The sequence below is a fragment of the Oryctolagus cuniculus genome, chromosome 4 (assembly GCF_051225735.1).
Source record: "Oryctolagus cuniculus isolate XC-2025 breed Fujian yellow rabbit chromosome 4, ASM5122573v1, whole genome shotgun sequence".
NCBI lineage: Eukaryota > Metazoa > Chordata > Mammalia > Lagomorpha > Leporidae > Oryctolagus > Oryctolagus cuniculus.
In genome coordinates this window covers 170,215,990-170,234,446 of record NC_142870.1, presented here as the reverse complement: position 1 = coordinate 170,234,446, position 18,457 = coordinate 170,215,990, and the positions used below count along the sequence as shown (strand labels likewise).

General features: G+C 40.4%; 1 protein-coding gene across 4 annotated transcripts in view; it reads right to left on the bottom strand.

Annotated features, from left to right (window-relative positions):
- PDCD6IP (programmed cell death 6 interacting protein) overlaps positions 1-18,457 on the bottom strand; it is a 77,131-nt gene that overhangs the window by 33,923 nt on the left and 24,751 nt on the right. For 2 of the 4 annotated variants that reach the window (XM_051818592.3, XM_051818594.3), the window contains exons 5-10: positions 18,068-18,221; positions 16,833-16,933; positions 14,175-14,306; positions 9,951-10,173; positions 8,228-8,351; positions 6,633-6,810 (exon numbers count right to left, since the gene is read on the bottom strand). In XM_051818592.3, the coding sequence (XP_051674552.1) occupies positions 6,633-6,810; positions 8,228-8,351; positions 9,951-10,173; positions 14,175-14,306; positions 16,833-16,933; positions 18,068-18,221 (912 nt within the window). The remainder of the gene's footprint in view (positions 1-6,632; positions 6,811-8,227; positions 8,352-9,950; positions 10,174-14,174; positions 14,307-16,832; positions 16,934-18,067; positions 18,222-18,457) is intronic. The other 2 variants (XM_051818593.3, XM_070072930.2) reach the window with 1 other exon arrangement.

Below are 18,457 nucleotides of genomic sequence, written 5' to 3'. Positions count from 1 at the left end.
CTCTGCCTCTGCCTCTCTGTAACTCTTTCAAATAAATAAATAAATCTAAAAAAAAAAAAGAGGAGGGATGGGGGGGGGGTCAGAAAACAACTCAATAAAACCAGGAAAAAGTGTTTTAGAGGGAGAGGAAATAAAAAAATAGATTAAAAAAACTTCAGAAACCAAGAAAGTGAGAGACAGAAAACACAAAATATAATGGAACATAATTCCAAATATATAAATAATCACAGTTAACATAAATGGATTTAACCATAAGACAAAGATCATCAAACTACATTAAAAAGAAAAATCTTGCTATATGCTAATTACAACTCAGCTACAGGATGAGTATCCCTAATATGAAATCCAAAATGCTTCAAAATCCAAAATATTTTGAGCATTGACATTACACCACAGTGGAAAATTCCATATCTAACCTCTTGTGACAAGTCACAGAACAGACTCACTAACAAGCTTGCAGAAAATTACTTTTAGCTATAGGTATAATGTGTGTGTGTGTGTGTGTGTGTGTGTGTGTATGAAACAATAATGAATTTCAATGCTTAGACTTGGTGCCATTTTCAATGTCTCATTATGTATGTGCAAATATTCCCAAATCTCAAAAAATCAAAAATCCAAAACTACTCTGTGCCCAAGCATTTACCCAATAAGGAATACTCAATCAGTATAAGGCCATGAACTGAAAATTAAACAAGGACACCACAAAGATAACTAGACTAATATGCCTTATGAATATTAAATGTAAAATCTCAATAAAACACTACTAAGCCAAACCCAACACTACATTAAAAGGATTATATACCATAATTTAGTTTCAACTAAGTCCCAAAGTAACAAGTTGATGGATTAAGGGTGGCGGCTTGATCCAATTACAAAATCTAAAGGCAGCACCTTTGGGGAAGTGATTATATTAGGTTGGGACCCCCACCGTCAAACCAGGATGGCTTTTTAAGGAGAGATCACACAGATACAGAGGAACGCACTTCCTGCCTTTCTTCTTCCTGGCTCCCCGTCTGGCCATCCCACTGCCCTCCTCCAAACTCACCTGAACCAACGGAGCTGCCCGATTCAGACTAGGAACCCCCAACAGTATAGACCCAAATAAGCTTCTTCCTAAGTAATTTCTCTCAGGTTATTTTAGCTAAAGTAATGAAATCATCAGAATAAAGGCAGGGGGAGGGTACATACGATCTGATCATCTTAAGAGACATGGAAAAATAATGGACAAAATCTAACACTCTCAAAAAAAAAAAAGTTCAACAAACCAGGAACATAAGGGAATGTTCTAACAAAGGCCATCTATGGAAAGCCTACAATTAACAACATACTTAATAGTGAAACACTGAAGTTGTCCCCCTGAAACAGGATAAGGAAATCTATTCTCAACACTGTACTGGCCAGGGCAATTAGGCAAGAAAATCAAATGAAATATGACAAGAAGTAAAACTACCTCTACTTGCAAAAGACATGACCTTACTTACAGAAAATCTTAGATTCCAAAAAATAAACATTGGAAGTAGTAAGTGAACTGAGTAAAGCTGCAGAAGACAAAATTCACACACAAAAAATAAACGGTATTTCTATACTGGCAATGAGCAACCCCCAAAAGGAAATTAAGATAATTCCACTTATTGTCACATCAGAAAGAATAAAATACTTATGAATAAATTTAAACAAAGAGGTAGGTATAAGACTTGTACACTGAAAACTAAAAACACTGTCAAAAGAAATTAAAGACCTAAAAAAATTGGAAAAACATCCCATGATCGTGGATTAGAAGACTCAACACGGTAAGATGAACAATACTCACAAATTGACCTAAAGACTAAATGCAATATTTACCAAATGTTTCACCGCTTTTTTTTTTTTTTGGGGGGGGGGGGACAAATGGACAAGCTGATCCTAAAATTCATATAGCATTTCAAGAGATCTCAAGTTAGGTGGACCCCTAACCTTAAACATACACAAAATTTAATTAAAAAGAGATCAAACACCTAACATCATGAGAGTTAAAGCTTAGGTTGGTGCTGTGCACAGGTTAAAGCCACGGCCTGCAGCGCCAGCACCCCATATGGGTGCTGGCTGGAGTCCTGGCTGCTCCACTTCTGATCCAGCTTCCTGCTTATGAGCCTGGGAAGGCAGTGGAAGAAAGCCCAAGTGCTTGGACCCCTGCGCCCACATGGAGGCCCAGAAGTTCTTCTCCTGGCTTTGGCCTGGCCCAGCTCCGGCTGTTTGCGGCCATCTGGGGACTGGATCAGCAGATGGAAGATCTGTCTCTGATTCTCTATTTCTCTGTAACCTGCCTTTCAAATAAATAAATAAATCTTTAAAAAAGAGTTAAAGTTATGAAGAACACATAAATGGGGGCTGGCGCTGTGGCACAGTGGGTTAACAACCTGGCCTGAAGCGCTAGCACCCCATACGGGTGCCAGTTCATGTCCTGGCTACTCCTCTTCTGATCCCGCTCTCTGCTGTGGCCTGGAAAAGCAGTAGAAGATGGCCCAAGTCCTTGGGCCCCTGCACTCGCAAGGGAGACCCAGAAGAAGCTCCAGGCTCCTGGCTTTGGATCGGCTCAGCTCCAGTCATTGCAGCCATCTGGGGAGTGAACCAGCGGATGGAAGACCTCTCTCTCTCTGTCTTTGCCCCTCTCTGTAACTCTTTCAAATAAATAAAATAAAAATAAATCTTTAAAAAAAAAGAACACATAAATTAAAAAATCTTTATGCGTCTGGCCCGAGATGATTTCCCCGAAAGTACAAAAGTAATATATACGTTAAGTGATGTGAGGAACTGACCCAGAAGCACCACCAAAGCATCAGCACTAAACTACATATCAGCAATTTAAATGTGCTTTAGTTTTTCTACATCTACACGGACAATGTGAACTCATATGGAGATAAAGAATGAAAAACAAGTAACTAAAGAAAGAGAACTCATGAACAGAAATCTGAGATTTAAAAGGCCCAACAGGTACCAAAGTATGATGAAGTTATTATCAAAAGAAGAAAACACTGGCATACACTTTTGCTGTGGTCTGGCTGTGGACTGCTCCCCCACAGTCTGTCTGCTGGAGGCTTGGTTCCCAAGCAGCATTAAGCAGTGGTAGAACCCTTAAGAAGTAGGACTCAGTGGAAGGGAATTAGGCGGAGAGTGGGGGGAATCGCCCTGGGATCAGATTCACATCGATCTCAAACTGAGTTAGTTCTCAAATTTGAGTTAGTTGGGGGCCGGCGCTGTGGCACAGCGGGTTAAAACCCTGGCCTGCAGTGCCGGCATCCCATATGGGCGCCAGTTCTAGTCCTGGCTGCTCCTCTTCCCATCCAGCTCTCTGCTATGGCCTGGGAAAGCAGTGGAGGATGTCCCAAGTCCTTGGGCCCCTGCACCCACATGGGAGACTGGGAAGAAGCTCCTGGCTCCTGTCTTCAGATCTGCCCAGCTCCAACTGTTGAAGCCATTTGGAGAGTGAACCAGCCGATGGAAGACCTTCTGTCTCTCCCTCTGTCTGTAACTCTCTCTCTCTCTGCCTCTAACTCTGCCTTTCAAATAAATAAATAAATATTTAAAAACTAAAAAAGCAGCAGTATATAGATATGATAAAAGCCAGATGGCCTACACACCAGATCATTTCAAAACCACACTAAGGGTCCTCGCTGAAGACCAAATCCTATAAAATCACAGCCCCATTATCTTTGAGGCCTAAGTCTCTGATCTGCTAGACCACTCCCACCCTCTCAAGGAATAATAAACTTGTGCTGTTGCATTTGCTGTTTCAGCCTCCTCAAATTCATTGTTTCAGACTCTAAAGAACTGGTCCAAACGTTCCTACTTTCTACTCCCACAATACTAGTAAAACTTCAAATTTCTAAAAGCTACCAGAAAGATGAACACTCAAAATAAGCACCACTTTACAACTTACTTCACAATCTACTTAAAATGAGATTCCAAGTCCAACTGATGGAGTAACAGTAATCCTAACTCATGGGACAATTAGAAACATCAAAAAAGAGAAATAGAAGGACCTCATATTTAGACAACATACGATATACACTAACATCAGCTTTTCCTCAATTATAAGATGAGCATTTTTCTCATTAAAATTTCTAAACACAATGTTTCTCAAAATTTATGTATTTCATTATCAACTTTTTTTTTTCTTTTTGACAGGCAGAGTTAGACAGTGAGAGAGAGAGAGAGAGAGAGAGAAAGGTCTTCCTTCCACTGGTTCACCCCTCAAATGGCCGCTACGGCCGGCGTGCTGCACCAATCCGAAGCCAGGAGCCAGGTGCTTCCTCCTGGTCTCCCATGGGGTGCAGGGCCCAAGCACCTGGGCCATCCTCCACTGCCTTCCCGGGCCACAGCAGAGAGCTGGACTGGACGAAGAGCCACCGGGACAGAATCCGGCGCCCCGACCGGGACTAGAACCCGGTGTGCCAGCGCCGCAGGCGGAGGATTAGCCTAGTGAGCCGCGGCACCAGCCCATTATCAATGTTCTTATGAAAAATTTGTTATGCACTGGCACTATGGCACAGCAGCTAATGCTTCCCCCTGCAGTGCCGGCATCTCATATGGGTGCTGGCTCAAGACGTGGCTGCTGCACTGTCGATCCAGGTCCCTGCTAATGTGCCTGGGAAGCAGCAGAAGATGGCTCAAGTGTTTCGGTTCCTGCACCCACATGGGAGATCCCGAAGAAGCTCCGGGCTCCTGGTTTCGGTCTGGGCCAGCCCTGGCTGTTGTGGCCATTTGGAGAGTAACCTGACAGATGGAAGATTCTCTGTCTCTCCCCCTCTTTCTGTAACTCTGCCTTTCAAATAAATTGTAAAAAATAAATCTTTACCAAAAAAAAAAAAAAACTTGTTATAAAACAAAACATACATCTTCCAATGAATGGCATCTATTTTAATAGCAAGGAAATATGGTGGTACTTAATAAAATTATCTTACGGGCTAAATATTACTACCCTCAGGGGCCAGTGCTGTGGCATAGCAGTTAAGGCCACCACAGGCGATGCCAGCATCCCATATGGGCACCAGGTCAAGTCCTGACAGCTCCACTTCTGCTCCAGCTCCCTGTTAATGGCCTAGGAAAGCCATGGTGTGTGGGTCCCTGATTTCCACGTGGAAGACCCAGATGAAGCTCCTGGCTTTGGCCTAGCCCAGCCCTGTGCTCTGTAGCCACCTGGGAATTGTGCCACAGGATGGACAATCTCTGTCTGTGTGCCTCTCCCTCTTTGTAACTCTTTCAAATAAATGAATACTTTTTTAAAAAAATACTACTATCCTCACTTTTTTTGAGAAATGAAGAAGCAAAATACTTTCTCCTCAGGGTCACAGCTAGGTATACACCTGGGAATTAAATCCAAAGATAAGTGACTCCACATTCTAAGACCTTAGTCACGGAATTAAGTGTAAACTATGAACATTAGATGATTTATTATTGTAACTTCTATTTACTAAATATTCAGACTGTTTCCACCTGACTTGCTACACCAGCAGGTCTTCCCCCTCACTATCATTCCTCGTGCTGCCATCACTGGTGTGTGGTCCTGACAGCGTTCCACTTTCGTCTTTTTATGTCTATCTTCGATTTCTAATGTCCTTTCTACCGCAACACCACATCACAAACTTGCTTAACCCACAGGTCAACATTTTAAAGGACTATGAGGCATTCTCATAACTCAACCCTATGATTTTTGAGTAGTGTTCCTCAAAAATAATAAACATGCAAATCACCTGGAAGTATCGTCAAAATGCAAATTCTGATTCAGTGGGTCTAGGGTGGAGTTCTAGGCTGCATCTCTAACAAACTCAGTACAGCAAAGCGTTAGTAACACCAATTTAAATCTGTTTGCTTTAGCTTTTCTGTGTCTACACAGATCAGGATGGTAAATGTTGACTGTATAATTACCGCCTTCCCAAACCAACATAATAGTAACAATAACTATAACGTATGCCAACATATCCTATGTTCCAAGTGCAAGGCGCCTTGCTACTGTAGATCAATTCATCCTTTAAATAACTCTGGGAGGTAAATAAGACCCACAATGTCACAAGTATTTATGTACTCTGCCCTTGCTCCGAAGTACTTAGCAATGACTTATAACCTATCTGAACGTGTAACTAAAGAAAAATATGTATCAATCAGAGGAAAGAGGTAAAGGATAACATTAGCAAACGATTGACTTTAGCCAAAAAACTTTTTAAAATGTTTCATTTCTGTTGATAAAATGCTGTCTTCACTGGAAGACTTAGAAAACATGTGATGGCCTAACTTCCTTGTCTGTTCCCATGTTCACCAAGAAACCTCACCTGCCTACCTACAAAAGAAATCACTGATTATGAAGACTAAACAGTCCGTTTAACAGTAATTTCTCATAGCACGTTAGTATTACACAATGGTCAAATGAGTTTCACTAATGCTCACTTATTTACCACCCTAAAGATAAGAATGAACCCACTGTCACTCAACTAGAATTCTTCTGGAGGTTGAGGAACAAGCTCCAGGCCACAGTAAGTTTGTCAAGGTGATAAATACTAGCCTGTGAAACCCAGCAGGAGGAAGCTCCCAGTCCTAATTCCTGCTGGACACCAAGGGACCACAGTTTCTAACTGAAAAGTAAATTCCATAGAACATACCTCATCTAGGATTTCTCTATTTCTTTGTAGTAGTTCAGGTAGTTCTTTGATCAACTTATCAACAGTCTGGATGCCTCCCTGTTCAATCACAGATGTGGACTTAGTCAATATAGACTGAGGTACTGTATCTCCAGATACATCTTCAATTGCTGCTGGAAGATTAAGTGAAGCTAATACCCTGAAAAAAATGAGATACTATATGTCGTCAAGAAGTCTAAAGCAGCCTGAAATCAAATCAATAGCAAAGGAGTTAATAATACCTATCAACTGAAAAATAACGATAAATTGACTGATAGAATTAAAATAAATTTGATAAAGAATTTAAGTTATTTAAGCTCACAGATCAGAATTAAGAGCCAAAAAGAAAAACTATGACAGCACTAAAATATACCAAGTATCTTCAGTTTATAGCTAAACTTCTTACAGTCTAAGTAATTAAAAGTCAAAAATTCTACCTTTAAAAAGTCTTTTATCATGCTTTTGATGTTGATGTGAACATTAAATTTCTCACATTGGAGTGAAATGTCAAAATAATTAGGAGGAAAAACTCATACACCCTCCACAAAAGATGTAGGAATAGCTAATCAACACATGAAAGGTTGTTCCACATTAGTAATTAGGAGAATGCAAATTAAACCATGAGAAGATTCTGCTGTACACACACATACACACACACACAAATGCTAAAATTAAAAATATTGACAGTAATAAGTGCTGGTGAGGATGTATAGCAACTACATTTCTCAAACAGTACAGGCAGGAACATAAAATTGAACAACCACTTTGGAAAACAAAGAGAATGATAACATGTCTACACAACATCTGCTCGTAAATGTACACAGCAACTGAAATGTAGTCAACGGTGAGAGTGAACAAACTGCAGGGATGTCCTGAAGTAGAATACTGCTCAGCAACGAAAAGGATCAAAACAACGCACACAACATGGACGAACCTCTGAGGAAAAACGTTTCATTTCTACTTCTCATTTCCTCCAAACACCTCTTTAATAAAACAAACCAGCACAGCTGGCATGTGGCAATGGGGAAGATGCCTCGTGGAATACCAGTGTCTCTCATCAGAATGCCTGGCCTGAGTCCCACCTCCCACTTCTCATTCCAACCTTCTACTAAGGCACACCCTGGAGGCAGGCAGCTAGTGACTCAATTAGTTGGGTCCCTGCCACCCACACTGGAGACCTGGATGGAGTTCCTGGCTCCTGGCCTCAGCCTGGCCCAGCCCCAGCAGCTGCAGGCCATGTGGGGAAAGAACCAGTAGATGCAACCTTTCTCTTTCTCTCTCTCTCTCTCAAATAAAAATAAATGAAAATAAATTTAAAATTTTTATGTAAGTAAATAAACTAGTAATCAAACATCCTCACCTTACTTCTGTAATTGAATTTCTGTAATGTATTTGCTAGGGCTTTTAAACACAATTTCCCCAAAAAGTGTGTGCGTATCTACATTTACCGTTTCTATCTCCTTGACATGTCACTCCAACCTGAGAAAACTGAACTGTTCATGAAGTACCTGATGAACAACCGAACAGAGAGATTTAGAACTTCAGAGACAAATTCATGAAGGTTAGGCTCTACATACCCATTTGCCAAAGTCGTGGCTTCTCTCATTTGAGCGATTGATCTGTTAACCAAATCAGCTTTCCTCTGGTTGTAGGCAGCCAGAGACTGTTGAACTGACACGGGAACCATCTTCTCAAACAGATCTGAAGTTAGGAATGGACACTTCAGTAAAGGTTTAGGACAGAAATTCAAACTGTAAGACTAACTTCATATTTTCTTTCCAATACACCTACAGATATTTAAAGGTCCACACGGACATTGCTACTGGAAAGCACAAAGACAGGGGGACTCCTCAGACCACTAGATGCCCGGCGGCCAGACCGAAAGCCTTTTCCTTGTATAAAATGTTTCTCCTTGAGTGTAAGGGACCCTCAGTGACATTATCCACTTGCTGATTAAAAGGAGTAGGCCACAGTGCCAATATTCAAGTTCTGGCCCCAACATTTCCTAACTTGTGACCTTGGAAAAATTCCTTAAATCTCCTCAAATGGGAGTAACAATAATACCCACCTCATATAGACCTACTCTGCAAAGCAAACCAGATACTTACTTCTTTGTTTGAAAAGCACTATTTGAAAAGTGCTTAAAAGAGTCATGCTGTTCCAGTAAGCTGGAATATTATCCTTGGGATCTCAGCTACAAGCTACCATATCCTGCACAAATCTATGATAGCCAAGAATATTTTAACAATTACTTTATGATACAAATATGACTCCAGATATTTACATGTTTTAAGAAATATTTATGCACATTTGTTTCTAATGACAACATCTTAAATAACGTAACAGGGACCAACGCTGTGGCACAGCAGATTAAGCTGCCACTTGCAAAGCTGACGTCCCATACAGGAGTCACAAAGTGACATCCCATTCTGGCTGCTCTGCTTCCAATCCAGCTTCCTGCTAACGCATCTGGAAAGGCAGCAGACTATGGCTCAAGTACTTGGGAGACAGGATGGAGTTCCTGGGTCCTGGCTTCAGCCTGACCTATCCCTGGCTCTTGAGGCCACTCAGAGAATGAGCCAGCAGATGGAAGATGTGTGTGTGTGTGTGTGTATGTCTCACTCTTGTCCTACCTTAAAAAACAAGTAAATCTTTAAAAAACCTAATAAATGTTAAAACGGCAAGTACTTGTTTAAAGTCTTGATCAGGGGCTAGTGTTATAACATAGCAGGTAAAGCTATCATCTTGTGACACCAGCATCCCATACGGGCACCAGTTTGAGACCCAGCTGTTCCACTTTCCAATCTTGCTCCCTGCTAATGGCCAAAGGAAAGTAGCAGAAGATGGCCCAAGCGCTTGGGCCCTTGCCACTTCCCAGCCCCAGCCAAGGTAGCCATCCGAGGACTGAACCAGAAGATGGAGAATCAGTCTCTCTCTCTAATCCTTTCAAATAAATAAATCTTTTTTTTAAAGTCTTGTTCATAATTTCAAGTTCTCTCTCTTGTATGCTTTTCATGCATTTGTTTACCTTTCATTTTTAAATTCTGCTGAAAATACAACACTTAATTTTTTAATTTTTAAAAAATTTCAGTTAAGCTATACAAGTTTAACATATTTCATATAAACAGATTTAGGAACACAGACAATACTTAATTTTTTATTCTCATATTCACTTTGAGTAACAAGAATGAAAATTATACTCAAAGCATAGGACAGCAACTGTTGTTTTTAGCTAGAAAATACAGTTGAAACTGGAGAAAGGACGAGTGAGATTAAAGCATACTTCAACAATTGACGTACCAGTAAATTTCTGGCTGATAGGTACATTGACAGGGGTAGATTTCACAAGTGTGGCTTTGCCAATGGGATCTAGATCTTTAAGGTCTGGAACTCGATCATGATAAATGAAGTCATTATCCTTCTTTGCTGCAGTAAGGGCACGGCTGATTTTGTCAGAAAAATCCTTTACACTGACGTATTCATCATAGCGAGATGCCACTGTCTTAATCAATTCCGCTGCATGCTAAAAATGGAGGGAAAAACATGGTCTTTCTCGCTTCATCACACAAGGGTTTGAAAAAGAAAATCTTTAATTTGAGGACTTTACAGGATTATGGCTGATGGGATAATCTGGAAATTCTTCCATCACAATATACACAAAAACTGAAAGAAAATACATAGCAGTCTCCCTTTAAACACACCAGTGAGATACATAGCAATCTCCCTTCAAACCCAGCGGTGAGTTCCCAAGGTAGTAAAGAAATCCATCAGCCAGTCAGTAAAAACCGACATTGAGGAAGGTGGCTACTGGGTTATTTCTGTAACCCAAATAAGTAACAATTACAACACAGAAATGCCCTCGTGGAGACCAGGATAAGGGCCTAGCAGTGCTGAAACAGAGCTGAGATAGCCTCCTTTACCCCGTCACATGAAGGCAGACACCTCAGAGGGCTATACCCTTCATCTAAGGATAAATCAGAAAAACGTTATCCCGCGATGCAGGAAGCCAACAATGCAACATGTCACTTCAGCAACAATCAGATTACTTTAAAGTTTGGCCTTATACATAAAACAGACACTAAAGCCAGAAAGACTGTTAGGGATAAATTCAAAAGTTCACGTTTTGACATTTGCCAATTTGTCAGAAATTACAAAATAATTCATAAATTTGCATTTACTAGTCTCTATGTAAGCAATTATAATGAGAAATGAGTTCTCTGTATCAAAATAGAAGATTTTAACACTCTTGCCTCAGGAATCACTGGATCAAGTGAACAAAAAATATACAAGATTAATAAAGACTATAGAAGATTTAAGCATAATTGGTTTATCACAGTTAGAAAATATATTAAAATACATTTAAGGATTATATAATCTATATAAAATAACCAGATGAAGAGATAAAGCAAGTCTTAAAACACCAAAATTACAAGAATATAAAAATTATTTAACTGAAAAATCTAAGTCATTCTCCAAATTAGTTTTTTTTTTTTTTTTGGTTTTTTTTTTTTTTTTTTTTTTTTTTTTTTTTTTTTTGACAGGCAGAGTGGACAGTGAGAGAGAGAGAGAGAGACAGAGAGAAAGGTCTTCCTTTGCCGTTGGTTCACCCTCCAATGGCCGCCACAGCCAGCGCGCTACGGCCAGCGCGCTGCGGCGAGCGCACCGCACTGATCCGATGGCAGGAGCCAGGTACTTATCCTGGTCTCCCATGGGGTGCAGGGCCCAAGCACTTGGGCCATCCTCCACTGCACTCCTGGGCCACAGCAGAGAGCTGGCCTGGAAGAGGGGCAACCGGGACAGAATCCAGTGCCCCGACCGAGACTAGAACCTGGTGTGCCAGCGCCGCAAGGCGGAGGATTAGCCTAGTGAGCCACGGCGCCGACCCCAAATTAGTTTTAAAAACTCAAAATCTCCTTAGACATTGAAGAAGTATTTGATAAATTCAGTATTTTTGATTTTTATAATCTTAGTATAAAATAGAAATAGGTATACATAATAAAAATCTTAACCCTTAAAGCTAGTCATGCTTAGTAGAAAAATATTAAACATTCCTAGAAGCAGATATTAAATGAGATCACTACCATCACCACAATCATAGACATGTGGAAAGAATTAGACAACAGAATGGAAAAAAACTGAAAGGACAATGAGTAACAGTACAACCTCTTCCTAGGGTTAACATTACCATTTTGTACATTTGCTTTAGGTCTTTCCCATACGTATCCATAATATGTCCCTTTTTGCTGCAGAACCATATGAAAGCAAAGTTCAAAAGTCATGATCTCTCATCCCTAAACATCTCATAGTACATGTCTCAAAATAAAGAAAACCCCCTGAATTCCTATTATCTCTGTGAGCTAATTATTCTACATGAGTCATGGCTTTGTATCTTAATAGCTATATGTTTTTATAACCTTTTAAAATTGCACTTTGACAGTTTAGGCGATTCCTCTAAGACCGATAAGGAACCACTTTCTATAGCCAAATAAATTGCACTATCCCAACAGTACTACTCACGAACTATTTAAGCCCAGATTCAATTTTTTTTTTGGCTCCAGAAGCAACGCAAGCAATCATTTCACCTGTGCTGCCATTTTGTCTACTGATTCCGTTTTAGTTTCTGTTTGCATATGAACAGCAAGTTTCTTCCTTTTGCTGGAAGTAATGACCAGAAAGTCGCTCAGACTCATGGGGTACCCTTCTCTGCTGAGTGAGAAGCTACAGAAAATAGTTGTTGGACATCTTCTTTTTTTCCGTTGTCTTTATTGTTCTGTTTGCCTCTTTGTGAACTCAAATCAACTTAAAAAACATTTCATGCTCACTGGAAAAGAGGACCTGCCCTCTGAGATACTGATCACTGTTTATGTTACGTGCTAACCTCTGACCTATGAGTAAGCTGTAAGACTGAGCTACAAATTATGCATCTGCAATGAGCAAAAATCATTGCCTCTCACTGCGTAGGTTTAAAATAGCTTCCTTTTTCCAAAATATTTAAAAATTAGATTAAAATTGCAAAAGAACTCTTCTCTTCTCTCACAGTTTGCTAGAAAGTAAATAAATCTCTTGAGTCTACTAGTTCCATAATCTCCCAAAGGAAAAAAAAAAAAAAAAAAAAAACTAAGCTTCATTTAAAAAAAAAATCCTTCCCAGAGAAATTCCTTGATCAGCAGCACTTTTTAACAAAAATCTAAGTTACTATAAGCAACAATTACTTTATTCATAATCTGAATATATAAATTCATAAACATTCAAAAACCTGAATCTTGGGGTTGGTACTGTGGTGCAGTGGGTTAACCCACCACCTGCAGTGCTGGCATACCGCATGGACACCAGCTTAGACCCCACTGCTCCACTTCCCATCCAGCTCCCAGCTAATGTGCCTGGGAAAGCAGCAGAAGACAGCTGAAATGGTTGGCCCCTATACCCACACGGGAGACCCAGAAGCAGCTCTGGGCTCCTGGCTTTGGTCTGGCCCAACCCCAGCCATTGCAGCCATCTGGAAGGTGAACCAGTGGATAGAAGATCAATCTCTCTCTCCCTCCCTCCCCTTCCCTCTGTCCCTCTCCCTCTTCTGCCTCCCCCACTCCTCTCTGCCTTTCAAATAAATTTTAAAAATAAATCTTTACCAAAAAGAAAAAATCCAAGTCATAAAAAATAAGTCTTTCTCTGATCTTGCAAGTGTGTTTTCTCATGAGAATACTACTCCTGAGCTGACTGAACACCACCACAGTATCTCCAATCCGCGTCTGAATGTCCCTAGCAGTCCTCTCCTATCCTCTGCTTACCAATCCAAAAACACCAACAACTCCTGCTGCAACGTTGTCCAGATGTCACAGCGAGTTTCTGACAACCCTAATGCCAGCAGCATGGAAGGTACTCTGCTATTTACAAGACACAAACAAGATACCGAAGGACAGCCACAGAAAGACTACCACTGTCCTCGTCAAGCTGTGGAACCACATGTTCCAGTTTAAAAAAAGCCTAGTTCCCAAGTTAAGCACTGCGCATCTTCCTGGAGTACGGGAATTTACATTGCAATAAACATGGGTAAGAAAATTAAATGCAAATTTTGCATAAATTTTGTTAAGATAAAACGAAAGACTTCCAGAAAAATAACTGGAGATCCAAGTTACTTAAGTATGTTACCAGGGACTGGGACAGCATTGTGGCGCAGCAGGTTAAACAGCCACCTGGCACACAGGTTACAGTCCCAGCTGCTCCACTCCCGATCCAGCTCCCTGTTAATGCACCTGGAAAAGCTGCGAAGATGACCCAAGTGCTTGAGCCCCTGCACCTACAAGGGAGACCTGGATGAAATTCCTGGCTCTGGCCTGGCCCAGCCTCAGCCATTGTGGCCGTTTGGGGAGTAAACCAGTGAATGGAAGATCTCCCTCCCTCCCTCCCTCCATCCCTCCTTCCCTGTGTGTGTGCATGTGTGTGTGTGTGTGTGTGTGTGTTCCTCTCTGTTAACTCTGCCTTTTAAATTAAATCTTTTTTTAAAAAATCTATTAGCAGGAGACTCACCTGTAACCTTGCTATTTCTTCTCCAAATTTCTTCTGCTGTTTTGCCAGGATAGACTGGTGGTATTCAGCATTGGCCTGCATGATACAGTGCTTTGCAGCCAAGACAGGGAACACCTCCTGGAAATAAAAATACTGACCAGGGGAGAGTCCAACCACACAAACCACCACAGACAACACGGGATGCAGGAAGAAAAGGGAAAGGAGACAGGAATTAGAATCACCCCATTAATGGCTTAGAGACAGGTTAGTCATTAGGTGTAAACAGAGAAGACCACATGATCTGGCAAAGACTGAATCCTATGGATTCCATTTTTTTCTTCCAAGTAAAATGAAGGTTTGTTTTTTTAAAAAACTGTTCATTCAAGCCAATTTAGGTTCTTACACTTAATAGAGCCATGAAGTCAACATTTTGTTTACAAAGGAGAAAGGAATGCATGCATTAGAAAGAGAAGCAGGATGGACATTCACAGAGGATTATCACGCACAGGACTTTAGAAGCTTTCTTGTGAGCCCTTACCCAGCCCTTGGAGTTAACTAAACCACCATTACTCACATATACTAATGAAACTGCTCTATAGCTGACTGTGTCATCAGGTTTAAAAGACAAAAGACAGTAAATTGAGTTCTCACTTAAATTCGTATGCTAAGAGACTTAATAAAGGTGACTATAGCCATATAAAAAGGATCCTGTATCACACAAACAGTAACGCAGCATTATCACATACTCAAAAACACATCACAATCAGATAAATACACTCCAGTAGTGACTGATGATATGAGAATATAATTTTTGCTAGTTTGTTCTAGAAAACAATTCCAATCAAAACAAATTTCGTTCAAAAATCCAAAGACATGTCCCAGAAAAGCAGTTACAGTGACAGAAGCTCTTCAAACTGCCAAATCCTAGCCTCAAATCTCACTGTTTTTAGGATGGACATAATATAAAAAAAATCCGATAAATGCTCATACACTAGACAGTCAAGGTCTAGACAAGGATATGAGAAAACTAAGTTACTGCCTGGATGCCTTCCTGGCTCTCCATGAATAATTTCCTAGCTTCCTGACCACTACGTGTAGATTCCAGTTTTCTCTAACTAGAATATGAAAATGCCTTATGAGCTTAACCGGTAAAAAGGAGAAACTAAAAGACATCTAAACCTCAAATGCACTCATGCGCTTCTCAAGGCTGGAGCAACCTGGCATTTAAACAGGAGATTTCCAAGGAATCCCAGGAACGCTGCAGAGGTAGCTTCCAAGTCTTTGTAGACGACACTCTTCTCTCCATGACAGGACTGAACTAATGGCCCAACAGGATGTAGGTAAACTGTGCGGCTGAATGTGAGGTCTTTCAGATGAAGAAGAGGTGACAGGAGATCCCAAGTCTCTTTTCAAGAGTCCTGGGCAAATTTCTGTTAGGTTCTTGGTATACGTTAAGCCCCCAAGAATCCTCACATTAATTCCTTCCTGTTCCGTTTCTAACTAAGGTATACTGCTGATGTACTCGGGTATATTTTTACTTCCCACTAAAGTTGTCTGCAATCATAATTTATGAAAATTTCTGAATGTGACATAAAGTCCATAAACTTCACTACAAAAATCATGTAAAACCACATGCTACTATAGAAATGAGGTTCATTCTTTCAACATTTCTCAACAGTAGCTAAACATTTCAGTCTAAGTTTGCTTTCTTAACCAATCCATATTTGTCAGTCTAGTCATCTGCAAATGATCATCACTCAATGCCACTTCAGGCAAGTTTGCATTAGGCCTGCACCGTGGCTCACTAGGCTAATCCTCCGCCTGTGGCACCAGCACCCTGGGTTCTAGTCCCGGTCGGGGCACCAGATTCTGTCCCGGTTGCTCCTCTTCCAGTCCAGCTCTCCGCTGTGGCCCGGGAAGGCAGTGGAGGATGAGGATGGCCCAAGTGCTTGGGCCCTCACCCCATGGGAGACCAGGAGGAAGCATCTGGCTCCTGACTTTGGATCGGCACAGCGCCAGCCGTAGCGGCCATTTGGGGGGTGAACCAGAGGAAGGAAGACTCTCACTCTCTCTCTCTCTAACTATGCCTGTCCAAAAAAAAAAAAAAAGTTTACATTAAAACATACTTCCTGTGATATGTGGTTTAAGATGGTTGCTTTTCCTTAGCTGTCCATTGGCAGCCCAATTTTCTATCCCTGCTGGCAAAACTGAATTCTAATCAAAGTAACAGACGGTTTGTTAAGCTTTCTTTTCCTTTGTTCTGTATGTCTGTCTTTGCGCTTTAAGTCTCATCTTTAAGAAAACAGGACAATAATTAAAAAGTGTGAATAACCCACATGCTCATGTATTCATGCTTGTACCAAACCACCAATGCTACAGAACCACAATGCTTTCATTTGATGCAATCATTTTAAGGTAGATGGCCAAAGCTTTTCAAAGAGTTTTAGCTTAAGAAAAAATGTTTAGTAAAGGATAAAGACAAAGACATCCCCTAAACACAAAAGAACTGTTCATGCATCTTAAATTTAAAAATGTGTTTCTACAAACACATTCTTCAAATGTCTCTATTACAATCCCACATTTCTTATTGTTATCATTTTTAATTTGCTTCTTGTATACAAAGGTGTCCAAGTATTTCCACATGCAGAATAACCAACTGTTTATAAAACAGTAACTGACCTTGGGGAGAGTGTCTTTGTACTGGCACTGTTTGAAGGCATCGCCAAAATAATCTGCAGCCTGATTAGCCAGCTTAGCTATGATGGCATCCTTCATTTTATCTGGAATAAAAATTAAAATAGACCATGAGAAATAAAATAAATTTGACATAATCTATGACTTAGTTTAAACCTTGAGATCAAAAGTATGAACACTTAAAAACAAACTTACTGATAAAATCGAGTTTTCCACATAAAGCTCGATTATTCACAGGCAAATCCAGAGACAGAAAACAGACTGGTGGCTGCTAGCAGCCGGGCAGAAGAATGAGAGTGTGACTGCTAACAGATATAAGGTCTCTCCTGAAAGTGACGATAATGTTCTCAAATACAATATTGGTATTGGTTGTAAAACTGTGAATCTATTAAAAACCAGAGAACTGTATACTTTAAAAGGGTGAATTTGAACAGATAGGAACTGTACCTCAATATAAGCTTCTAATTTAAAAGAAAAACTTAGACCAGTTCACACCTCCTCTACACAATGACTGCTGCTTACTTTCAGTTTCTCTGCACTCACTTAGCACACATTCCACACTCTCATACGAGCTTACACGTGTGCCTTCTAAGAAATCGTTCTTCTCTCACTCACGGGACTCTGCTTGCACGGCTTCTCCCTGTCACTTAGGTCGAGGTCAGAGACCTCCTCAAAGAAACCTTGACTCATGAATCTAAAATTAGCACCATTCACCCTGTAGCCCCATCCCACAGGCAGATCACAAGCAGCTATATTATATAGTTCTTATTTTCTTCAGAGCATTTCTCTCCCTGGAATTAATTTGGCTACTTCATTTCTTGTCGTCTCCCCACCCTAAAAATGTAAGCTTCCTAAAAACAGGCCTTGTTTTTCGGCTAACTCTGTTAACGTAGACACTGGAACAGTGAGAAGCACACAGTGGCCATCCAATAAACACCTGCTGAATGAAAGAAATGTCTGACACATTACAAACACACATACACATTCTTCTCGCGTCCAGTGATTGAAGACCATCGCCAACTTTAATTCAAACACATACTACTGTCTTACATGTACATGTATGCCACAAGCTCAAAACAGCAAAGACGAAAATGTTCAATATCCACACATCAAGTTCAAAACAGAAAGCTCTAATCTGAACATTCTATAATCACCTTCTTAGTTTAACAGACTATAACATCTTTTCACATGTAATAAGATAGAGAATAAATCAGAATTACCTCTTGTAGCTTTTAAAAAAAATACTTCTTGAGCCTGTGCCAGCATAATAAGACTGAGGGTCCCGACAGTATCTGGAGATAGGTCCACAGTAGGCTCTCGGTTTAAGGCAGATAACACAGTCTCCTTAATGTGTAAAAAGGCACCACTAGCAAACTAAAGGAGGAAAAAAAGTTCCTTTAAACTCTAGGAAAATTTTCTAGTTACAAAAATCACTTCAAGTATTAACTCAGTTAACAGTTACTATACAGTTATTTAAATTTTCGTGCTGTGTAAAACCAATCCACAACACCTGACCTATATGGAGTAACAGTACCTTTCCAAAATTCTCTAAGTAACAAGAGACTGAACAAAGATTAAAAGCAAATTATGAGAAAAGCAAATAGGACAAA